At 36.6% G+C, this 19,496-nt stretch overlaps 3 protein-coding genes across 5 annotated transcripts; all 3 read left to right on the plus strand.

Annotated features, from left to right (window-relative positions):
- Window positions 1-299: 299 nt before the first annotated feature.
- On the plus strand, window positions 300-3,419 carry LOC142506083 (tubulin-folding cofactor A-like). The gene is made up of 3 exons (XM_075619229.1): window positions 300-570; window positions 1,839-1,925; window positions 3,011-3,419. The coding sequence occupies exons 1-3, from the start codon at window positions 418-420 to the stop codon at window positions 3,110-3,112; spliced, it is 342 nt and encodes a 113-aa protein (XP_075475344.1). The 5' UTR covers window positions 300-417; the 3' UTR covers window positions 3,113-3,419.
- Window positions 3,420-4,447: 1,028 nt separating this feature from the next.
- Window positions 4,448-18,699, plus strand: LOC142505093 (uncharacterized). 3 transcript variants are annotated; one of them, XM_075617920.1, is made up of 13 exons: window positions 4,448-4,559; window positions 4,671-4,897; window positions 10,803-11,350; window positions 11,418-11,507; window positions 11,594-11,833; window positions 12,367-12,588; window positions 12,692-12,989; window positions 13,064-13,377; window positions 13,481-13,590; window positions 13,664-13,746; window positions 13,906-13,982; window positions 14,067-14,160; window positions 14,343-15,284. In XM_075617920.1, exons 2-12 carry the CDS (start codon window positions 4,675-4,677, stop codon window positions 14,157-14,159), a joined length of 2,298 nt encoding a protein of 765 aa, XP_075474035.1. In that variant the 5' UTR covers window positions 4,448-4,559; window positions 4,671-4,674; the 3' UTR covers window position 14,160; window positions 14,343-15,284. The 3 variants fall into 3 exon arrangements, 2 of the variants coding, with proteins under 2 accessions (XP_075474035.1, XP_075474034.1); XR_012804372.1 differs by lacking the exon at window positions 14,343-15,284 and adding exons at window positions 17,729-17,777; window positions 18,577-18,699 and having other exon boundaries at window positions 4,462-4,897; XM_075617919.1 differs by having other exon boundaries at window positions 4,462-4,897.
- LOC142505094 (nucleoside diphosphate kinase 1-like) lies at window positions 17,158-19,276 on the plus strand. Its single transcript, XM_075617921.1, has 4 exons — window positions 17,158-17,407; window positions 17,729-17,777; window positions 18,577-18,808; window positions 19,014-19,276. The coding sequence occupies exons 1-4, from the start codon at window positions 17,357-17,359 to the stop codon at window positions 19,126-19,128; spliced, it is 447 nt and encodes a 148-aa protein (XP_075474036.1). The 5' UTR covers window positions 17,158-17,356; the 3' UTR covers window positions 19,129-19,276.
- Window positions 19,277-19,496: the final 220 nt, after the last annotated feature.

The following is a 19,496-nucleotide window of genomic DNA, read 5'->3' on the forward strand; positions in this document are numbered from 1 at the left end:
CTTTTGTTGCGATTTGATATTTGACACACTTTTTACAACATAAAGGGTTCATTAATAGCTACAACATTTGTATAGTCTTGTCACAAGGAAAATGGTAATGCATTTTCATATTTCTATATTTTTTATTACAACTCACACGAATAAGAAGATCGAACTCGGATAATCGCTTAATCCGACGGGGGTGAGATGACTACAAATCCGGTCTCATATTCCTATTTTAATAGCAATTAAATTGAAAAAATATAATAAATTGCCTCGTAGATTTATTTATTTATATTTACATGCAAAGGCTTCATTTGAATTTCAATTTTGTTTAGCTTCACGCACAATCACTGGTCACTATATTCTTGCTTAAAAAGCCCTGGAGAACCACACCAATTAGGTGATTGTGATTTTGAATTCGCAAAAGCGCAGAAAATGGCTACGCTGAGGAATCTGAAGATAAAGACTTCAACGTGCAAGAGAATAGTGAAGGAACTTGATTCTTACGAGAAAGAGGCGGAAAGAGAGGCCGCCAAAACTGCTGATATGAAGGCCAACGCCGCGGATCCGTACGACATCAAGCAGCAGGTCAGTTCCGGCTGTTTAATTTACCTCATAATTGTTGAGATGTATGGGTGAGATGGTGAATTCCAAATTTATGCTGAGCTGTAATACTGATCCACTCTCGAATTGACCCGAAAAAAAGGTCGACTTTTGAGTTGTCTTGCTAAAGTGCGTGATTGTTCTCTATTTGTTTGATCGATAGCCTTTTAATGCAGAAGGAATGTCGGATCAATTGGGATGCTGTCATTATATTTCTCTCGGATTCTTTTGTTGGATGTGAGAAAAAGGGTGTTTTTTTTTTAATATTTTCGATATCATTATGCAGCTGGGATGGTTTTCTTTCCAGATTTAAAATAGCTATTTCCATTAATTTCGTTTGATGCAGACAATAAATGGTGAAGGGACCAAAAATGCGATTTGCTCAAACTTTAGTTTAGGAAAATATATTATTACTTGAGCATGGAATAGCTGTGCATTTCTCCACGATTTTCTTTGTACATGTAATGATCGTAGTTTATGCTAGATAAAAGTCATTTTTTGACTATTGGAACTAATATGGCGTGTCTTCATTCATACAATTTGAAGATGTGCACGTTCATGGGGGTTTGTAATCAGTGAAGAAATCCTTCAAAGATCAGGATTATTGAGTTTATTTTTTGTGGCCTCTTGGATTGTTAGTATCAACAAAGGAGGACCAGTGGGGTCTTTCCTTTTTCAAGATCATGCAATATTACTTTAAAGGACAGTGTATGTTTACTATGTGGAGGTAATCGATGGATAGGGATACGATGCAACAGATTTCAATAGAAGTTTATGTTCATGTTCCAAGTTTTACAAGTGGGTATGGCCGTTCATTGAAAATGTTATAGTTGAGGCAGTTAAGAATTTTGATGCCTGTTCAGTTTTTGGTTTTATACAGTTTTTGAGGGAGGAGGCTGGGAAAGTGGGTGTGGGGGAGAGAAAAGGAATTTATGAGTATCATTTTTATGTGATTGTACGTGCTGGATCTTGGGTGAAGGGTATTTGACCCTTCTAACTAGCTAGTTGTAAGAATAAGTGATGATGATTAAAATAAAAGGAAAAAACATCATACAAATCCATGCATTATGCAAGGTGTGTGGCACTCAATCGAGCTAGTCAGTGTGAATTATGAATTGCAGAGGTGTTCTTTGACAAAAATTGTGGTTTTGCTGGCTAGACAAGTTATGAATTGATCATATATTTTCTGCTTGCTTTTACCAAAAAAAAAAAAACTGAACGGATACTTCCTTTTCTTGATGAATTTAATTCAGGAAAATGTGCTGGCTGAGTCCAGGATGATGATACCAGATTGCCACAAGCGCCTAGAAACTGCTCTAACTGACCTTAAAGGATTTCTGGTGAGTAGTAATTTTTTGTTCTTTTCTTGATACTGTTAATTGTTCCTCCTCCACCTTATGCATGATTATGTAGAAGCAGCCTTGCATCTTAAAAGTCAACATGTTGCAAGATTAAGGTTAACTAGGTGTTTTACTTGAACTTGTGTCAGGCTCTGACTATTTGACAAGGATTTTTGCTGCCATTCTCATAGGATAGGTATTCAAAATTTTCTTAAATCAAAGTCGATCGCTAGTTTGCGTTTATTTCTATAGACCATCCAGTTCAAATTAATTTTATTTTTCCTCTGTAGTTTCACTCTTTGCATGATTGTTAAACTGATTTGAATTGTTTTGGTATTGGACAAAAACAAAGATCGAGCAAAAAGATGGCTTGGTGATATGTGTTTCTTTAGTCTTGCCTCTCACTGTTCCCTGGAGGTCTCAGGCTTTTTAAATAATTCTTGTTGTGTCATTGTTTGAATGTTTGTGGTTAATATTTATTAGCTTATCTGTGCTCACAAATGTAGGTCATTGTTCAGGTGACTGAAGGTAACTTGGGTCTAGTGCTACTAGGATATAACCGTGGTTTGATTTCCAATTTATGCTTGGTGCAATGTCACCCAAGGTTCAACCTGTAGCATACCAGATTTCTGTTCCATATATACAACTTCCAGAAACATAATTCAGTTGTCGTTGTACATCTAACACACCACCTCACGTCCAGAAATAAACACTGAAGTTTACAAGAGATAATGGGTAACAGTCCAACACAACAGTGGACATGAGGTTTGATACCATATCAAAATCATTGGACTTGGGCCTAACTCCACCCAAAAGTTAGCTCGAGATGGATGATTGTCCAAGTTCATATATTCACTTTAAGTAACTTAATCCGGCCAATACGAAAAATCTAACAATTTCCAACGTCAACTCTTTTTCCCTCTCCCTTCTAGACTCTCCTCCGTGCGACTCAAACCTATGATCAAGTTTCAAGATTGCATATATTTCTACTGTAATCTCGAACCCTTCATTTTGTTAAAATTGGATACATTAATTTCCATTTCTTGAACTTGGTTCCAAACTTTAACACGAAACCTATTTCACAGGTTGAGCTCGAGGAGTCGGATCTAAAGGAAACCCCAGAGGTCCAAGATGCTCAAACTATCATTACCGAGATTGAACACATGTTCCAAACTTCGGAGACTTAGATGGAAAGCTCGGGTTTGCTTCTGTGTTGTAGATGGATTTACATTGCGATTGAACCATAGCTTTTAACATTTGGATGAGCTCGATACTTTATGCTTCGTTTGTTTGTGTATTTTTCCTTTTTTAAACTAGTGTTGCATTCAAGTTGATCTGCGGTACAATTATATCCCTTTAAATCCAAGTGCGTGTTTTTGGGATCTGCTTTCTTGGATTGGGCTAATTTTCAGAAAAACTTTGGATCTGTTGGCAACTCTTTGATATGTGACTTTCATCTTTCTTTTAACCCATGTATATATTTTTCTTTTCTTATCTCACAACTTAACCATGTTTATTATGTCATTTTTCAATTCTTCCTTAAAATATTTTGTAATTAGATTATATCTTAAAATGTTAAAATATGTTTGTTCCTTAAATAATATTATTTTGACAAAAACTTGTTTGAGACGGTCTCAAGGGTCGTATTTATTGAGACATATATCTTATTTGGGTCATCCATGAAAAAAGTATTACTTTTTATGCTAAGAGTATTACTTTTTATTGTGAATATCGGTAGGTTTGATCCGTTTCACAGATAAAAGATTCATGAGACCGTCTCACAAGATATCTATTCTATTATTTTTAGCCAACCTCCTTAAATATTATGATCAAACATATTTATTAATTTTCAATATAATCTTCGAAAATATATTTTTATAATATCACCTTCGCCAACCATGAAACACGCTCTTCTTAGAAATAATTACATAATTATTTTTTTCCTATTTGTTTATATAATTTTTAATATTATTTTTAGCTATAAATATATTATACTTCAAAAGTTTATTTCTTATAACATTCTTGTGGTGTCAAGTTTTATAATAAATAGATAAAAATATATCATTTTACTGATAATTGGTTTTAAGGAATAATTTTTACCATTTGCTTAAAAAAACAATAATTAGTAGTATTATCTCATATCTGTTTCTAGCTTTGACATTTGACAAAAATTTGTGTGAGACGGTCTCACGAGTCATATTTTTTGTGACTGATCTCTTATTTGAGTCATCTATGAAAAAATATTATTTTTTATGCCAAGAGTATTACTTTTTTATTGTGAATATTGATAGAGTTGACCCGTCTCACATATAAAGATTTGTGAGAACGTCTCATAAAAGACCTACTTTTGAGCTTTTATAGTTACAAAGTTTTCTTCTATGATAAACTGAATATTCATGTTATTGTGTCAATACGCTTTTAAAACATTATGATACATCGGATTTAATTCGGTAAAATAATTTTCCTTTTAAACCTAATTTTATTTAATAAAATATAAATATTCTATATGACGAAGTATAAATCCTACGAAGTATAAAATAGTCGACTGTTAGGCCGTCACCGATTCCTCAATCTCGAGCGCTAGGGTTTCTCCCCCGTTGAACGTACTCTAGCGACGAGGCATACTCAACAATTGTACGAAGTATTAGTTTCTTATTGAGATTATTAATCGTATCTTCAATCGTTGGCCGCGATCTTTTTCTATTGTTTTTACTATCTCTGTGATTTTGAACGGTGAATTTTGAGAAATATGCCTCCTAGAATGACCAAGAAGACTCCGCCTGGGCCAGGCAATAAGCGAGCTACGCGGGCCTCTTTAGCGACGTCGGTTAACGTACAGGCGCATCCAGAGGAATCCAACGTGAAAGCGGAGGAGGCTGAGGAAGAGTTGCCACCTACTGCGACCCAGGAGAAGGTGACGGAGCTTGGGGAAAATGTGAAGGCGGCGGAGAGTAGCTATATCTCTCCGAAGAGTAAGTAAATATTCTTAATGATGAATTCAATATCACTTATCTTCTTTTGTTTCCATATTTTGGTTGTAATATGTCTATTTATTACAATTTCGGGACATTAGCTAGCTATTCTGATGCATGGTTTGCTTTCTTTCTGTGAGTGCGATAAGCAAGGTGTGCCGTATTTCCCTGGGTATTTCGTTTTGCGTCTGTTGGCAGGTAGATTTTGGGTGACGAGTTTCTTTCTTTTGTGAGGATTGGAATATTGGAGTGCTAGTCATTATTTTTTAACCACCCAACCATTTTACGATTTTTTTTAATTTTTGGTCATGTAATAATGCTGTGTCTTTTCTAAAGATTTTTCTATAAATGATAAGAGATGGGGGTGAGAAATTTATCGAGTTTTGAATTCAAAGTTAGGTTTTTTGTGTTGGATAAGTTGCTAGTGTTTTGAAGATTGTACTTAAAAGGTCCTTTACGTTAAGCCGATGCACGTGTCGAGCATGCATCTATTCTTTCCCTTGTGAAAGAAAAATCAGCTAGCAGTATGGTTAGATGTTTAGAGGATAATGGAACTACCAGAGCCGTAATATAGTTTGCTCAACTTTTTCTGTGCCAGTAATAGTATTTTCTAATTCATTACTTAATTTCCTAAACAAAAATATCATTTTTTGTCTTTCTGATTCCATGTACAGAGCATGCATCAATTCTTTTCCCTTACAACAAAAAATAGCTAGAAATGTAGTTGAAAAGGCTAGAGATTTATAGAATTACTGGTAGTCGTAATATAATTTACTAAACTTTTCCCACATCATACAATCGTATTATCTAGGTTGTGATTTATTTCCTAAAGAAATAGGTCCTTTTTGGTTGTGCTGATCCACATGTCAAGCATTCATCAATTCTTTCCCTTGCAACAAAAAAATAGCCAGTGATGTAGCTGAAAGGCAAGAGGATAACATAACCACCTATTGTCATAATATAGTTTTCTTAACTTTTTTCGCGCCAGATGATCATATTGTCTGGGTTGTGACTTATTTTCGTAATGACAAGAACTTGTCGTGTCAGTGAAAAAATTCCTTTTATCCAATCTGACATTCATAGCCATTCATCTTCTAATTGTTGTTCTGTTATCTGGATATGATATTGGTAAGCTCCTTTCCAAAAGTGCTCACGATTCTTTGTTTTTTTTAAATAAAATTTTGTCTCATTTTTGAACTTTTTTTGATATGTACATAGATTTGTTATATCGTGCTCAATACGTTGAGATGCTAAGAAGATATTTTCTTGGAAGTACATTGTTGGAACTTTTCAAGTTCGCAATTTTGATTTTGATGTTAACAAAACTTGTTATTGTGTTTCTAACATATTTACTCAAGTGTGAAGTTGTTAACACAAGAAGCAAACTGAAACCGAATTCTGCACAAACTGAATTTCTGGCAAGTTTCGGTGTTTGGTAGATATCTCTCAACTGGACAATCCAAATAACAATCTGCCAATTAGACTCATTAGAAAAATCAATTTGGAACAAGTCGTATTTCACGTCAGTTGGGCAAAATCGGAAGTTATCTAGGTCAAACTGATCGCAACTGATCGTAACTAATCGTACGAAGACAACAATCAGTTGGGTTTGAGCAGCTGCGGTATTTTGATCATATCTCTCAACTCAGTTATCCAAATGAGGCGATTCAGTATGCGTTAGAAAGATAAGACGATGATCTACAAATCATCTTTAGAAGTCAAAGTCTGAATCGAAGCTTAAAATGCTGATAAATGACGACGAAGTTACTGGTTCTGCACAAACTGAAATCAGCTAGGCTGATTTCAGCACACCCGCTGAAACTGAACCAGCTGAAGACCAGTTGAACCAGACCAACTGAACTGAACTGAACCAGCTGCTGCCCAGTTGAACTGAACCAGTTGCTGACCAGCTGAACCTGAACCGAACCAGTTGAACTGAACCAGACCAACTGAACCAACTGAACTGAACTGAACTGAACCACCTGCTGACCAGTTGAACTGAATGACCAGTTGAGTTGACCAGAGTTGACCTGTCGGGAAAATGTCCAGCAAGACGAATTTGACCGTTGCAATTCCAGAAACAGTTCAGAAAATTTCCAAACGGTCATATTCTTGTGTCTAACGTATATATCAGTGTTGAAGCCTATAAATACAACATCTTGAAGATCAAACAAGAGCTTTTGAAGAAGATTCAAAGCATGGGCAGTTAGCATGAAGAAATCAGCTAGTTGAAAGCACAAGCCCTTGTGTGAGGATACATTTGAGATGTACACTGTAAATGATAAATTCCTCACACAATCACTCACACATATACAGAGAGTTTGAGCTGAAAAGATTAGTTGAGTGAGTCTTGCACAAAGACAATAAACTTGTGTTTGTAGTCTTTGCATAAGAGACGTTAAACATTATGCTGATTGTGAGGTGTTGCCAACAATCTTGAGTGCTAGGAGTTCAGTTTAGGCAGTGGTGTAAGTCCTAGCTGAATGGGTTTGTACAAGATGTTGTATAAATCAAAGTCCTCTGGTGAATCCTTCCCAAGGGGAAGAAGGGGTGACGTAGGAGCATTTGAAGTCTCCGAACATCCATAAACAAATTCGTATCTATTTGTTTATTGCATTTACTCATCATTTTCATAGTTTTAAAGAAGCATTGTTGAAGCATTTTATGTGTTATTCAAATACCAAAATGTTGCATATCAAGTGTTTGATAAAATGCTTCAACCAAAAATATTTTTACTCATTCAACTTGCATATATTTTTAAATGCTTTACAATATATTTAATTGGTTTCTACGAAGGATTATTTCGAGTGTTTTCCGCTTGGTTTGAATACCAAACTCGATTAATTCATCGGTGCTCAATATTTCAAGAACCGAGCTATTGTAGCTCAACGATTACCCCCCTAATCGATCCTATCAATTGGTATCAGAGCGGTTGAATCTTGTTCTTGAATACTTTTGATCTATAAACTTGTTAGCATGACTTCATTCACCAAAATTCCTATGTTCTCCAGAGAAGAATTTGATGATTGGAAAATCAGAATGCATGCTCATTTAGCTGCACAAGATGATGACATGTGGTATGTTATAACTGATGGACCCATGAAGATTCTAAAAACAAATACAGCAGTTGCCATAATAGAAGGGGCACCACAAAGAATAGAAAAGCCCAGAGATGAATGGACAACTGAAGATAAAAGAAAAGCAAATCTTGATAATGTGGCTAAAGACATTCTGTACAAAACGCTGGACAAAGTAACCTTCAACAAAATAAAGATGTGTAAGACAATCAAAGAAATTTGGGAAAAGCTGATCCAGCTGTGTGAAGGAAATGATCTAACCAAAGAAAATAAACTTTCCGTTGTTGTTCAAAAGTTTGATAACATTAAAATGAAAGCACGAGAATCCATGCACGAGTATGATGAAAGAGTAAGCAGTATCATCAATGAGTTAAATGCACTTGGAAAAGTGTATACCAAACAAAGAGATTGCACTGAAGATAATGAGAGGTCTTTCCAAAGAATAGGATGTCAAGACCATGGCAATGAGAAAGTCCAAAGATCTGAACCAGATTGAACTTCATGATCTATTTGCTGATTTAAAGGCTTATGAATTTGAGCTGTAGACCAGAGAAGGAGAACCATCTACCCCTGCAGCCACAACTGCTCTAGCTGCTGTCAGAACAGAACCAATCAATTCAGTCGAGAAATCTGCTGATCAGTTGAGCAGTGATGCTATGTCATTGTTCATCAAAAAATTTGGAAGGTTCATGAGAAAGAATCAAGGAAACTTCCAGAAGCCATACCAAAGAAACAGCTCCAAAGATGAATCAAATGCCTGCTACAACTGCGGCAAATCAGGTCACTTTATTGCTGATTGTCCTAAACCCAAGAAGGATAGTCAAGGCTCAACTGATAGAAGAAAGAAATCATATGAGCACAAAAGAAGACCCAAGGAAGATAAGAAGTCTTTCAGAAAGAAACATGAGGTAGTCTTAGCTGAAGAAAACAAATCTAAATGGGCAGAAACTGACATTGAAGAGTCAGAACCAGAAAGCTCATGCAGCTCTAGTGATGATGAGGAAGTCAAGTGCTTGATGGCTAATGATGCAGAAGAAGAATCATCTAGCCAACATGTATTCGATTTCAGCTCAACTGATTTCACACGAGAAGAACTCATTCTAACACTACATGACATGGTAAATGAGTATCAAAAGCTTGCATCATCATTTGAAAAAATCAAAGCAAAGCAAACTGATCCCACAGACAATAAAACCAAAACTGATGAATCAGTTGATGGGTTGAGTCTAAAAAGGGAAATTGCTGAGTTAAAAGCAGAAAGAGACAAAAATCAGTCATTAATCCAGAAGTTGATTCTTGAAAACTCAAAACAGACTGAGCTCATTCAGTCTTGGAACAAGTCATCTACTGCACTGAATGAGATGCAGAATTTACAAAAATCAGTTTCTGATAAAACTGGTTTAGGGTTCAACACTCAAGGAGAAATGTATCCAAATGATACTCAACCAAAGCTAAAAACAGACAAAGAGAAATACATTCACTTTGTCATAACAGCAGAGGTACAAGAACAAATTGAGCCCAGTAAACTGATTGAGCAACCTACTGAGAATATGAACAAGGCTAGAAGATATGGGATTGGTTTTACTATTAAAAAATTCTCAACTGATTCACAAAGTCAGTCATCAAAGAGGTTTCACAAGAACTATTCAAATAGCTATTTCAATTACTATAACTGCAAGCCAGTTCAGGAGAGAAGATCATTCCATTCAAAGCTTGCTGTTATTCTGCCAAAATCTTAGCTCACTCTTACTTGATTTATTCGTAGCAGTCAAGGCTACAATTTGAGCTCACTAGCACTTTGTAATAATCGTTAAATTCGATAGTGCTAAGATCAGTTACGCACTGAGAACATTTTGTGATACTAAGAGTTTCAGCTTTTGGCAGTGATAAGTCCAAACTGAAGTGGGTCAGTACAAATCTTGTATTCGATCAAAGTCTTTTAGTGGAAATCATATCCTTGAGATATAAGGGGTGACGTAGGAGTAATTGAAATCTCCGAACATCCAGAAACAATCCTTGTGTATTTTATTTTCGTATTCCATCTTTCAGTCAGTTACTTTCCGCAACTACTTTAGTTTAAATGATTGTCATCGACCAACAAGATTACGAGAATCAGTTTTTCACCAAACTGAACTCAAAATTCGAAAAGATCAGTTTTAGTTGTGAGTGTTTATTCAACCCCCTTCTAAACACTCTTGATACGTTAATCGATCCTATCAATTATGTTATAATTTCTTGTTACAATATGCAATTTTCTGTGTTAACCAAGGTTGTGATTTCTTATCTGAACGATGAGAATACTTTAGCATATAGACGGAAGTCCAAAGGATATATATTTGGCTATAGCAATAGAGCTTTTCCAGACATTTATATATTGTGTTTCTAACAATTATTGACTGAATTCTCATGACTTAAATACATAATATTTCATATAAGGTAGTAAACATTGAAAGGATCTAAATAATTGCAATTTAATGATCTACCCTTTCCTTCGTGGAATTAAAGATTGAATGGTGTTTTACATGTTCATTTGATTTTTCCAGCTCTGCTTTTTTCTTCTCATATATCCCTCCTTCAGAAGGTAAGATGGGTTTAAAGTTTGAGGGTTTGTGGGCCTATCTTTTTCTGTAAGCAGAATAGCTAGAATATGAAGATTTTAATTCTAAAGACGTGTACTTTGAGATTTGGAGAAATTTTCTTTCTTTTCTTTTACACATGTATCTCGATTATGTTTTAGAAGGATTTTAATGATTATGGCAAAGCAGAAGTGGATTCAATATTCTGAGTGTCCTCTGGATGTCTGTATCTCATTGTTTTTAACATGGCAGAGAATGTTGATGCCAGAGAACTTGTTGGTGAGTATGAAAAGGATGAAAGGATAGATTTTGAGGATAACGACCCTGGATATGAAGCTGAAGAGTATGGCAGTGTAGATTATGATGAAAAGGAGATTGATCAAGACCATCCAGAAGGAGACAAAGTAGAGGAAGAACTAGATGAAGCAAATATTGGTGAAGATGAAGAAGATGTCGAGGAGGAGGAATTGGAAGATGTGATCGAAAAACTTGAACATGAAGAAGATGATGAGCGTGTTGAGGTGGAGCATACTGAGATGATTAATGCTGCCGAGGAAGAAGAACACCACGAGCTTGTCAAAGAAAGACGCAAGAGGAAGGAGTTTGAAATTTTTGTTGGGGGGTTGGACAAGGATGCTACAGAGAACGATCTAAGAAAAGTGTTCTGTGAAGTTGGTGAAGTCACCGAAGTTAGACTTCTGATGAATCCTCAGACTAAAAAGAACAAGGGTTTTGCATTCTTGCGTTTTGCAACTGTGGAACAAGCAAAACGAGCTTGTGCTAAGCTAAAAAACCCTGTGGTACTTTCTTGAAAATGACATTATTTTACTATATATTGGGTCACTTCTTAACTACCCAAATCTCCAGGTTAATGGTAAGCAGTGCGGTGTTACCCCAAGTCAAGACAGCGACACTTTATTTTTAGGTAACGTGTGCAGGACATGGACAAAAGCAGCTGTAAGTAGAGTGTTTTTTTTTATATTGGCAATATGTTTCCGGCAAGGCTTTCAATTGCCTCTCACTGCTACCTGGTGTACTTCCAGTTGAAAGAGAAGTTGAAGCATTACGGCGTGGAGAATATTGAGGATTTAACGTTGGTCGAAGACAGTAACAATGTGGGGATGAATCGTGGTTTTTCCTTCTTGGAGTTCTCCTCACGGGTTGATGCCATGGATGCTTTTAAGCTTCTACAGAAAAGAGATGTGGTGTTTGGTGTTGATAGGCCTGCCAAAGTTTCCTTTGCGGATTCGTTTATTGACCCTGGTGATGAAATAATGGCTCAGGTACATAAGTGGATGAACTTTCTACTTGGCTGAAGGGGGTGGAGTTCCCTGCTTAGTTGAAGCTTTATTTACATCCATACTACCATTTGTTGTATGTCGCAATTATTGATCCGAGAAACATCTCTGGTGGTGTCTTGACAAGCATCTTTCTGTTTAGAATTGTCCCTTGACCCTTTGAAACAATTACTTGTTTTCCAATTGTTGTTACAAGTTGATCTACTTCTGACTTCACCATAGCTGACACGTTGAGGCTTATCACCTGCTTATGTATATATTTTTGGCATCTAGTTTAACCAATATATGTATATACGAAATGATACTGGTACTGTATTTTTTTAAATAGCATGCTCTCTCACCCACAGAAGAAAGGAAAAAACTGTTTGGGTAAATTTTATGCAATTAAAGTTCTGTATTTCTCTGTTTATTCTTTTCTTGGGATAATGAGATGTTTTATTTGGCATGTCGTTTTACATTCCTTTCTTGAATTTGGTGCACTCATTGAATGCTTTACTGACATTGCACTTCAAATTCAGGTTAAGACTGTGTTTATTGATGGTCTTTCTACTACTTGGGATGAGGATCGCGTTAAGGAACTTCTTAAAATATATGGAAAGATTGAAAAAGTAGAGCTTGCCCGCAATATGCCATCCGCAAGGAGAAAGGATTTTGGATTTGTAACTTTTGACACCCATGATGCAGCTGTAACTTGTGCTAAAAGCATCAATAATGAGGATTTGGGTGAAGGCAATAATAAGGTTGTTTCTCAAACTTTGCTGTGGGTTTTTTATAGGTACTCCTTTGGGTTTTTTTTATAGGTACTCCTGTGTTTGGGCTGTGTCAAATTGCTGCATTTTTCAGGCAAAAGTTAGAGCTAGATTGTCTAGGCCCCTTCAGAGAGGCAAAGGAAAACATGTTACTCGTGGAGATTCTCGACCTGTGCGCAGGTCAATTCGGGGTGTTAGAAGTTCATGGGGTCCTGTTCCTCGTAGCCTCCCTCTTCACAATTCTAGAGGAAGTGGACCTCGTTTGCCACCTGTGGTTCATCGTGGATTCGCAAGGCCGGCAAGCATCCGAGAAAGAAAACCTGTTATGGCTGTTCCTTCGAGGAGCAGACCCATGCCCCCCTTTCCCAGGTCTTATGATAGGAGACCACCTGGTATGCAATAGCTTTCAAATATGTTAGAATCGATTTTTCATTTTATGCACTGTTTTCCAATATTTTCTCTATAGTTTCACCATATGCCAAAGGAGGTTTGAAGAGAGACTATGCTCATCGTGAGGAGATTCTCCCTAGAAGTAGAGCTCCAGTGGACTATAGTTCCAGGGTTGCTTCAGATAGACGCCCATTGTACAAGAATGATTATTCTCCTCATGGATCAGGTTACCCCGATGTGCCTAGAGGTGGTACATCTCACCCTGTGAGAAAAGCTTACATTGATGATGCTTACAGTCAGAGGTACGAGAGGCCACCTCCGGTTTATCGTGAGGGGCGTGGACGTGAATATGATTCCATGTCTGGGTCCAAACGATCATATGCTGCCATGGTAATTGCCCTAGCTTCTTGGTCTTTTCCGTGGAAATCTCAAAACAATTGTCATACCGTTATAATTCTGAGATAAGAAAATTACCTCTCATTATGCATACAAGGATGAAGTACCATCACGCTATGGTGAGGCAGGAGTGCGTCATTCGCGGGCTCGTTTGGATTATGATACAGCTGGCAATGTTCCTCATTATGGGGATGCTTACAGTGACAGGTCTGTCAATTATTATTATTTTTTGTTTGTTAAACGCTGTTATCCTTCCCTCTCACTTTCGTTGTACATTCAGGCTTGGAAGATCAAATCTAGGATACGGTGGGAGCAGAAGCTCCCTGTCAGGTCATGATTCTCATGGGCTCAGTGATCGCCAGAGTATGGGTTACAGTGGAGCTTTGTCTCAGGATTTAGACTAAACTGAATGATTTTTTTTAATAGTTAATCTGACATCCCATTTCACAAGTTTTTTAGTGTTATTTGTTGTGTAAATGGCGGTTGTTTGATGAACCTTGATTAATATTCCTCTCCTTTTAGGCTCATATGGTGGTCGTGAAGTTAGTGGAATGTACTCATCAAACTTTGGCGGGGGTTATATGTCTCGTGGGAATGATGTATGTTTGTAATCCCTATATCACCTCCTTGTATCAATTTCTTGAAAAGGCCTTCTAACGCATGATTCTCTATGAATTTTGTAGGTTAGTGGTAGTTCTTACTCATCACTCTATTCCGGGCGCAGTTTAGGTGGTAATAGTTATGCAGGAAGTGGAGGCTCTGGATCATATTATTGAGGTATTGTCTTTTTCTTATTTTTCTGCTTGCTTGTGTGAAGCAGATAAAAGCTTCATTCTCGATGTTATGGGCTGGTTTCAATTTTGATCATGGTGCGGAGTCATAGTTATGTATCCTCTTGCGAAGTGCTGCACATGATGGATGATGAGAATTATGATCGTTCTTGACATTGTCCATGGCAGAGATTGGAATTGAGAAGAGGCTGTGCTTAGGATGTGGATTATTTGAAGTTATGCACTTGGATGCTTGCACTTGAAGCGGAAGCATGAGTTTGATCTTACACAGCCTCTCATTGGGTTGAGAAATTTGTAGGGGTTGGATAGTGTAGTGGACTATTTCAGATCTGTGTTTGGATATTTTAATCATCCTGTGTGTTTTTTGCTGTAAGGAATTCTGAGTTTCTTGGAAGTTGAGGAAGACTTAAAGTTTGTGAATATTTAAGGATTCTTGTTTTTTGGTCCCTATTTGAACTGCAAGGGGAAGAAGTGATTTATTTGTTTTAATGGGTGAACACTATGGAAAATGTTGAAAAGGTGTGTGACATTTGGTTTGTCACTACTCGGTGTAATTTGTGGACGAGAAAGATATGTGTGCTTTTGCAGTTTCAAAGTGATCTGTCTGTCTCTTTTAGAATGGAAATGCTTGAAGAAGATGAGCAAACAGCGTTCATCAAGTTTACTCCACAACTTTTTTTGTTACTTTTTAATGATTATGATAAGATATGCTTGAACAAAAATTAGATGGCATCTGGATATGATAAAATTGGATTTTGAGATAATGTCTTGGAAGTTGGGCTTCTTCCTACATTATTAAACTACTCCTCAAGTTGTTCCTTTGAAATTTCTATGATTTATAGATGCAAAATTTTGGGGTAAGATAATGGACAAAACCCCGGTTCTTTATGTAGGCAACTTAGCCGAAATTGCTCAAACAGTGAGCTTTGGCCAGATAGGATTTGCTTATCAGCTGGTTTGGATTTGCTTTTTCTTTGGTGCGCCATTAGTTTGTTGAAATGACCTTATTACTTGGACGATTCGTTTCCCAATGTTTTTAGTGATGTGTTATTTTGCTTTCGCCTGCATCAGATATTGAATTTACTAGTGCATAAACTGGATCGAAACACCGATGTTTCATTAATGGCACTTGCTGTTGGCCACTATGGCTATGTTTTATGCTTGAAACAGTTTCATTTCGTTGGATCACAGCGAGATTGACTGTAAAATGTTTCTGAATAACAAACTGATCGACGCCGAAGGAAATAAATGTGCACGCCTTTTAACATGTTTTACGTGTCAGTGATACCTTCTTGGAATGGCCTTGTGTTCCTCAAGATGAAGGCCGAGGAACTTGTGAATGCAAGTTTAGTGCTAGTAGTATTTGAAGCATCTCTTGGATATGGTATTGGATGTTGATACTGCGTGGATAGGAAATTGGTGGTGTTGGAAGCTTATCTCGCTGCCGAAATGTTATTTCTGTTAGAAAGGCTCTCTTCCCAACACATGCTCACAACTGCCAAATCCACATTGTGCGTATTTTGCTTTGCCTAGGCTTGATTCTGCCCATGCTCATATTTTGATGGAAGTTGTGCTATTCCATGCCTACTACATGTCCTAATATGGTATTAATAGCTTCCAGAGCATGACATATGCTTAGGATCCGCAGAAAATATTCATTAACATTATATTAATGGACTGGGAAATGGAACGAGAGATGTCTTTGACAAGGGAAAATGGATTATAGTTGCGATGCACTTTGTTTTTGCCCTTACCTTTTGAATTTAGATGGTAAAACGAGTTTCTCCAAGTATATAGCATTGCCCCTCGAGTAATAGAAGATTAATATATGTTTGACTGACCGTAAAAGTGGTAATAGTATCAGCTCTAAATTTTACTAATGTATTAGCTTATGGCATGTAGTTGGTTCGATAATTCTTATTTTATTTATTATGTTAACTAATGTCAGAACTCAGAAGTAAAAAGGTTTGGAAATCCCCAAGTTATAGAAGGTCAAGTGTTATGACGACTTTACAGTTCACAATACCATGTTTTACAGTTCACAATATAGAGGATCTAAATCCAAAATTTTAATGTCTGGACGAACAACCTTGGCATTTGTTTGGTGATGTTAATTTGTTCGGAGCTTTGTAAATTTATTCTCTGTTTCTAAATTCATAGTAAAACACGTCGCAAGTTTGCATTGGGACAAAAGTGGGTGCAGGTTGTTTTCTCTGTCTCTAAATGAAGATTGTTTTAGATGTTACTTGTGATTTTCCAAATAAGTGTTGATTTTAATTTGACCCTTTTTCAAAAATGTTAGTTTAAAGTCGACCTCTGTGTATACTCTAAATCGTACGTTCTCCGCAAATTTCTTGGCCCGTCTTTGTTTTGGCTTTCTTCATATGAACTTGTTGTGTACAACTGCTGAAGTCTCTAATATCGAAGTGATGATCAAGCTTGCAGTTTAAAGAAAGATAAAATGAGATTCTCGACAATTTTGTCCAAGAATTTGCAAGGCTCAGCTCTTGTTATTTGGTATTACTTGAGTATTTTGCAGCAGTAGTCTGCGAATTCCATCATCTTCGCTGTCGTAACATATTTATCCCGTGGCGAATCTGCTAAATAATCCGGAGGAGCCGGCAGTCGTACGGTTATTTTGAAAACCGGAGTTAAGTACAGGAAGCAATAAATATGAACGATTATTTTTAATAATACTTTTCGTCATATAAAAATTAAGCACGAAAACGAAGCAAATGCATTAAAACCTTCATATTTAATGGATGACAATTTTAAAAAGTTGTCGATTCTAAAAATAGGTCAATACGGTTTAATTGATTTTTTAATAAATAAATCAATTTTTTTTAAAAAGAAAACTTTTAATATAAACTCCATGTGTCTATATTTCCAGCTATAGTTCCAGAACTTTACTCTCTGCTTTTTTTTTATCACCAAATATAGGATGGAATATTATAAAAGAAACAGATTTATTAATTTTTTGGCAAAATTATAAGTGTAACTCACCTCTTTATTCCAAATCACCGAAAGGATTCACCTAAAGAATATTCCATAGTAATGGGCTGCTAGGGTTTTGGGTATTGTATTCGGAGAGCCACTGGTTCAAGTATAAATACAGCAGCTTCTTCGCATCATTTTTTGCAGCTCACCTTATAATTCACGTTACAATTATATTTGTCTTAAAAATGGAGCAGACTTTCATTATGATCAAGCCTGATGGGGTTCAAAGAGGCCTGGTTTGTTTGTTTTTACTCTGTTGATAATTTTGTCTTGATTTTTCCATGGTTGGTGTTACGTATTCATGAAATTCTGTGTGGGTGATATTTCTTCTGCGAGATCAAAACTGTATGGATTACCACTGTGGGGTTTGGATTTAAGTTTTTGAGATTTTTTGTCTTAGTTTTGGAAAGTAAAATAAGGAAATACCAGTAAAAGGTTTTTTTTCCTTGAAATTAATTGAAGAATACAGTAGATCTGGTATGTTTTTGAGAAGAAATTGTAGCTGAGATTCAAGGTTGCATAATTTTTTGTCTCTTTATTTGTTTTGATCGATTCAGGTTGGTGAGATTATTGGCAGGTTTGAGCAGAAAGGTTTCGCTTTGAAAGGTAGCGTTTTACCCAAATTTCTCGTATTTTGTTTTTGCTTAGCTACAATAGCAACAGAAATAGTAGTCTGTGGATTCATGGCTACAATTCGTTGTGAACTAGTGTGTGTGCTTTTGCTTTCCTTTGTCCGATGTTGATTTGTCTTTTTCTGTATTCTCGTATTATATTAAAAAAAATGGTGAGGCATACTGAAATCAATAATCACATTCTTTGATGCCGATTGTTAGTCATAATTATGTCTTTTTTTTTTGGTTTGGTATTTCATGGGTTTTGGGACTTGTTCTATTTTTGGTGAAAGATTTTTGGTTTGGTATTTCATGGGTTCTGGGACTTGTTCTATTTTTGGTGAAAGATTTTTTTTGACACATTAGGTGAAAGAATTTTAAAAGTTGTATGTAGAAGTCGTTTTTTATTTCTCTCCTTCGATATGGTTTGGAAAACTAGGAAATTTATCTTGATTTGTGAGTCACCTTGTTCCTGTCCCATGCTAATAGTATGTGTGTATTGTTCTGGATTTCCCAAAGGTGCAAATTAGTGAAAACTCTGTTTTTATTTACTGTGACAAGTAAACATATTTTTGGGTTCGGCTCATTCACAAGGTGTTGACATCAGACATTTTATACTTGTTTGGACGTGTTAGACACAGATTATTGCACCAGTACAAGATAAGACCCATTGTAATGTGAAGATGATGGATGATCAAATTCTGCCCACTAATATTCCACCCAAATTTTATAAAGTTGATTTCTTAGCATTTCTGTGTGCATGGTTTGATATCTTACATCTGTTTTGGATACAGGGTTAAAGCTTATCACTGTGGATCGTCCTTTTGCTGAGGGCCACTATGCAGATTTATCCACAAAGCCCTTCTTCAGTGGGCTTGTAGAATATATCATCTCTGGTCCTGTTGTTGCCATGGTTTGGGAAGGCAAGGGTGTGGTAACTACTGGCAGGAAGATCATTGGAGCCACCAATCCCGCTGAGTCTGCCCCAGGGACCATCCGTGGTGATTATGCTATTGACATTGGCAGGTGAATTTAGCTATCTTGTTCATGTATCATGCCACACCAAATCCTACATTAGATTGATAATTTCATTTAAGGATTCGTTGCATGTTTTTTCTATTGAGCTGCACTGTTTATTGCCTCGTTTTATGTTCGTATTGTGTTTACTAAAATAGTTTAAACCCATGTTTTTCCTGTGCTGGCGATCTTATTTAAGTGCTGGAAAATGCAGAAATGTCATTCATGGTAGTGACGCTGTCGAGAGTGCAAAGAAGGAGATCGCTCTCTGGTTCCCAGAAGGAATTGCTGAATGGAGGAGCAGCCTTCATTCTTGGATTTACGAGTGAGCGTAGTCCTTGATGTGAATGCCTATATGTATGGCTCGGTTATTCTATCCAACTGGACTTTGAGTTATGTATTGAAATTAAGTTTATGAACGTTGATGATGTAGTGGAGTTCCCCCGGCAGTTTATCTAAATATTCAATATTTTGATATTTTTGTTTTGTTGCAGTAGTATTAGCACGATAATTCGTATGCAAATTGGTTTCGAATTTTAATCCACTCAGTTCGGTTGGTAGGGCTCTTAACTTAATCATGGTCATTAAATCACGTGGGAAGTGGTGAAGCTTCACGGTCGGTGTCTCACCGTTGCTTGGCCTTGGAGTTGGTGTGTTCTGTACAGTGTAAATGGTGAGACGTTAGGTGGTTTGGTTT

Source organism: Primulina tabacum, chromosome 10 (genome assembly GCF_025594145.1).
Source record: "Primulina tabacum isolate GXHZ01 chromosome 10, ASM2559414v2, whole genome shotgun sequence".
NCBI classification, from domain to species: Eukaryota; Viridiplantae; Streptophyta; class Magnoliopsida; order Lamiales; family Gesneriaceae; genus Primulina; species Primulina tabacum.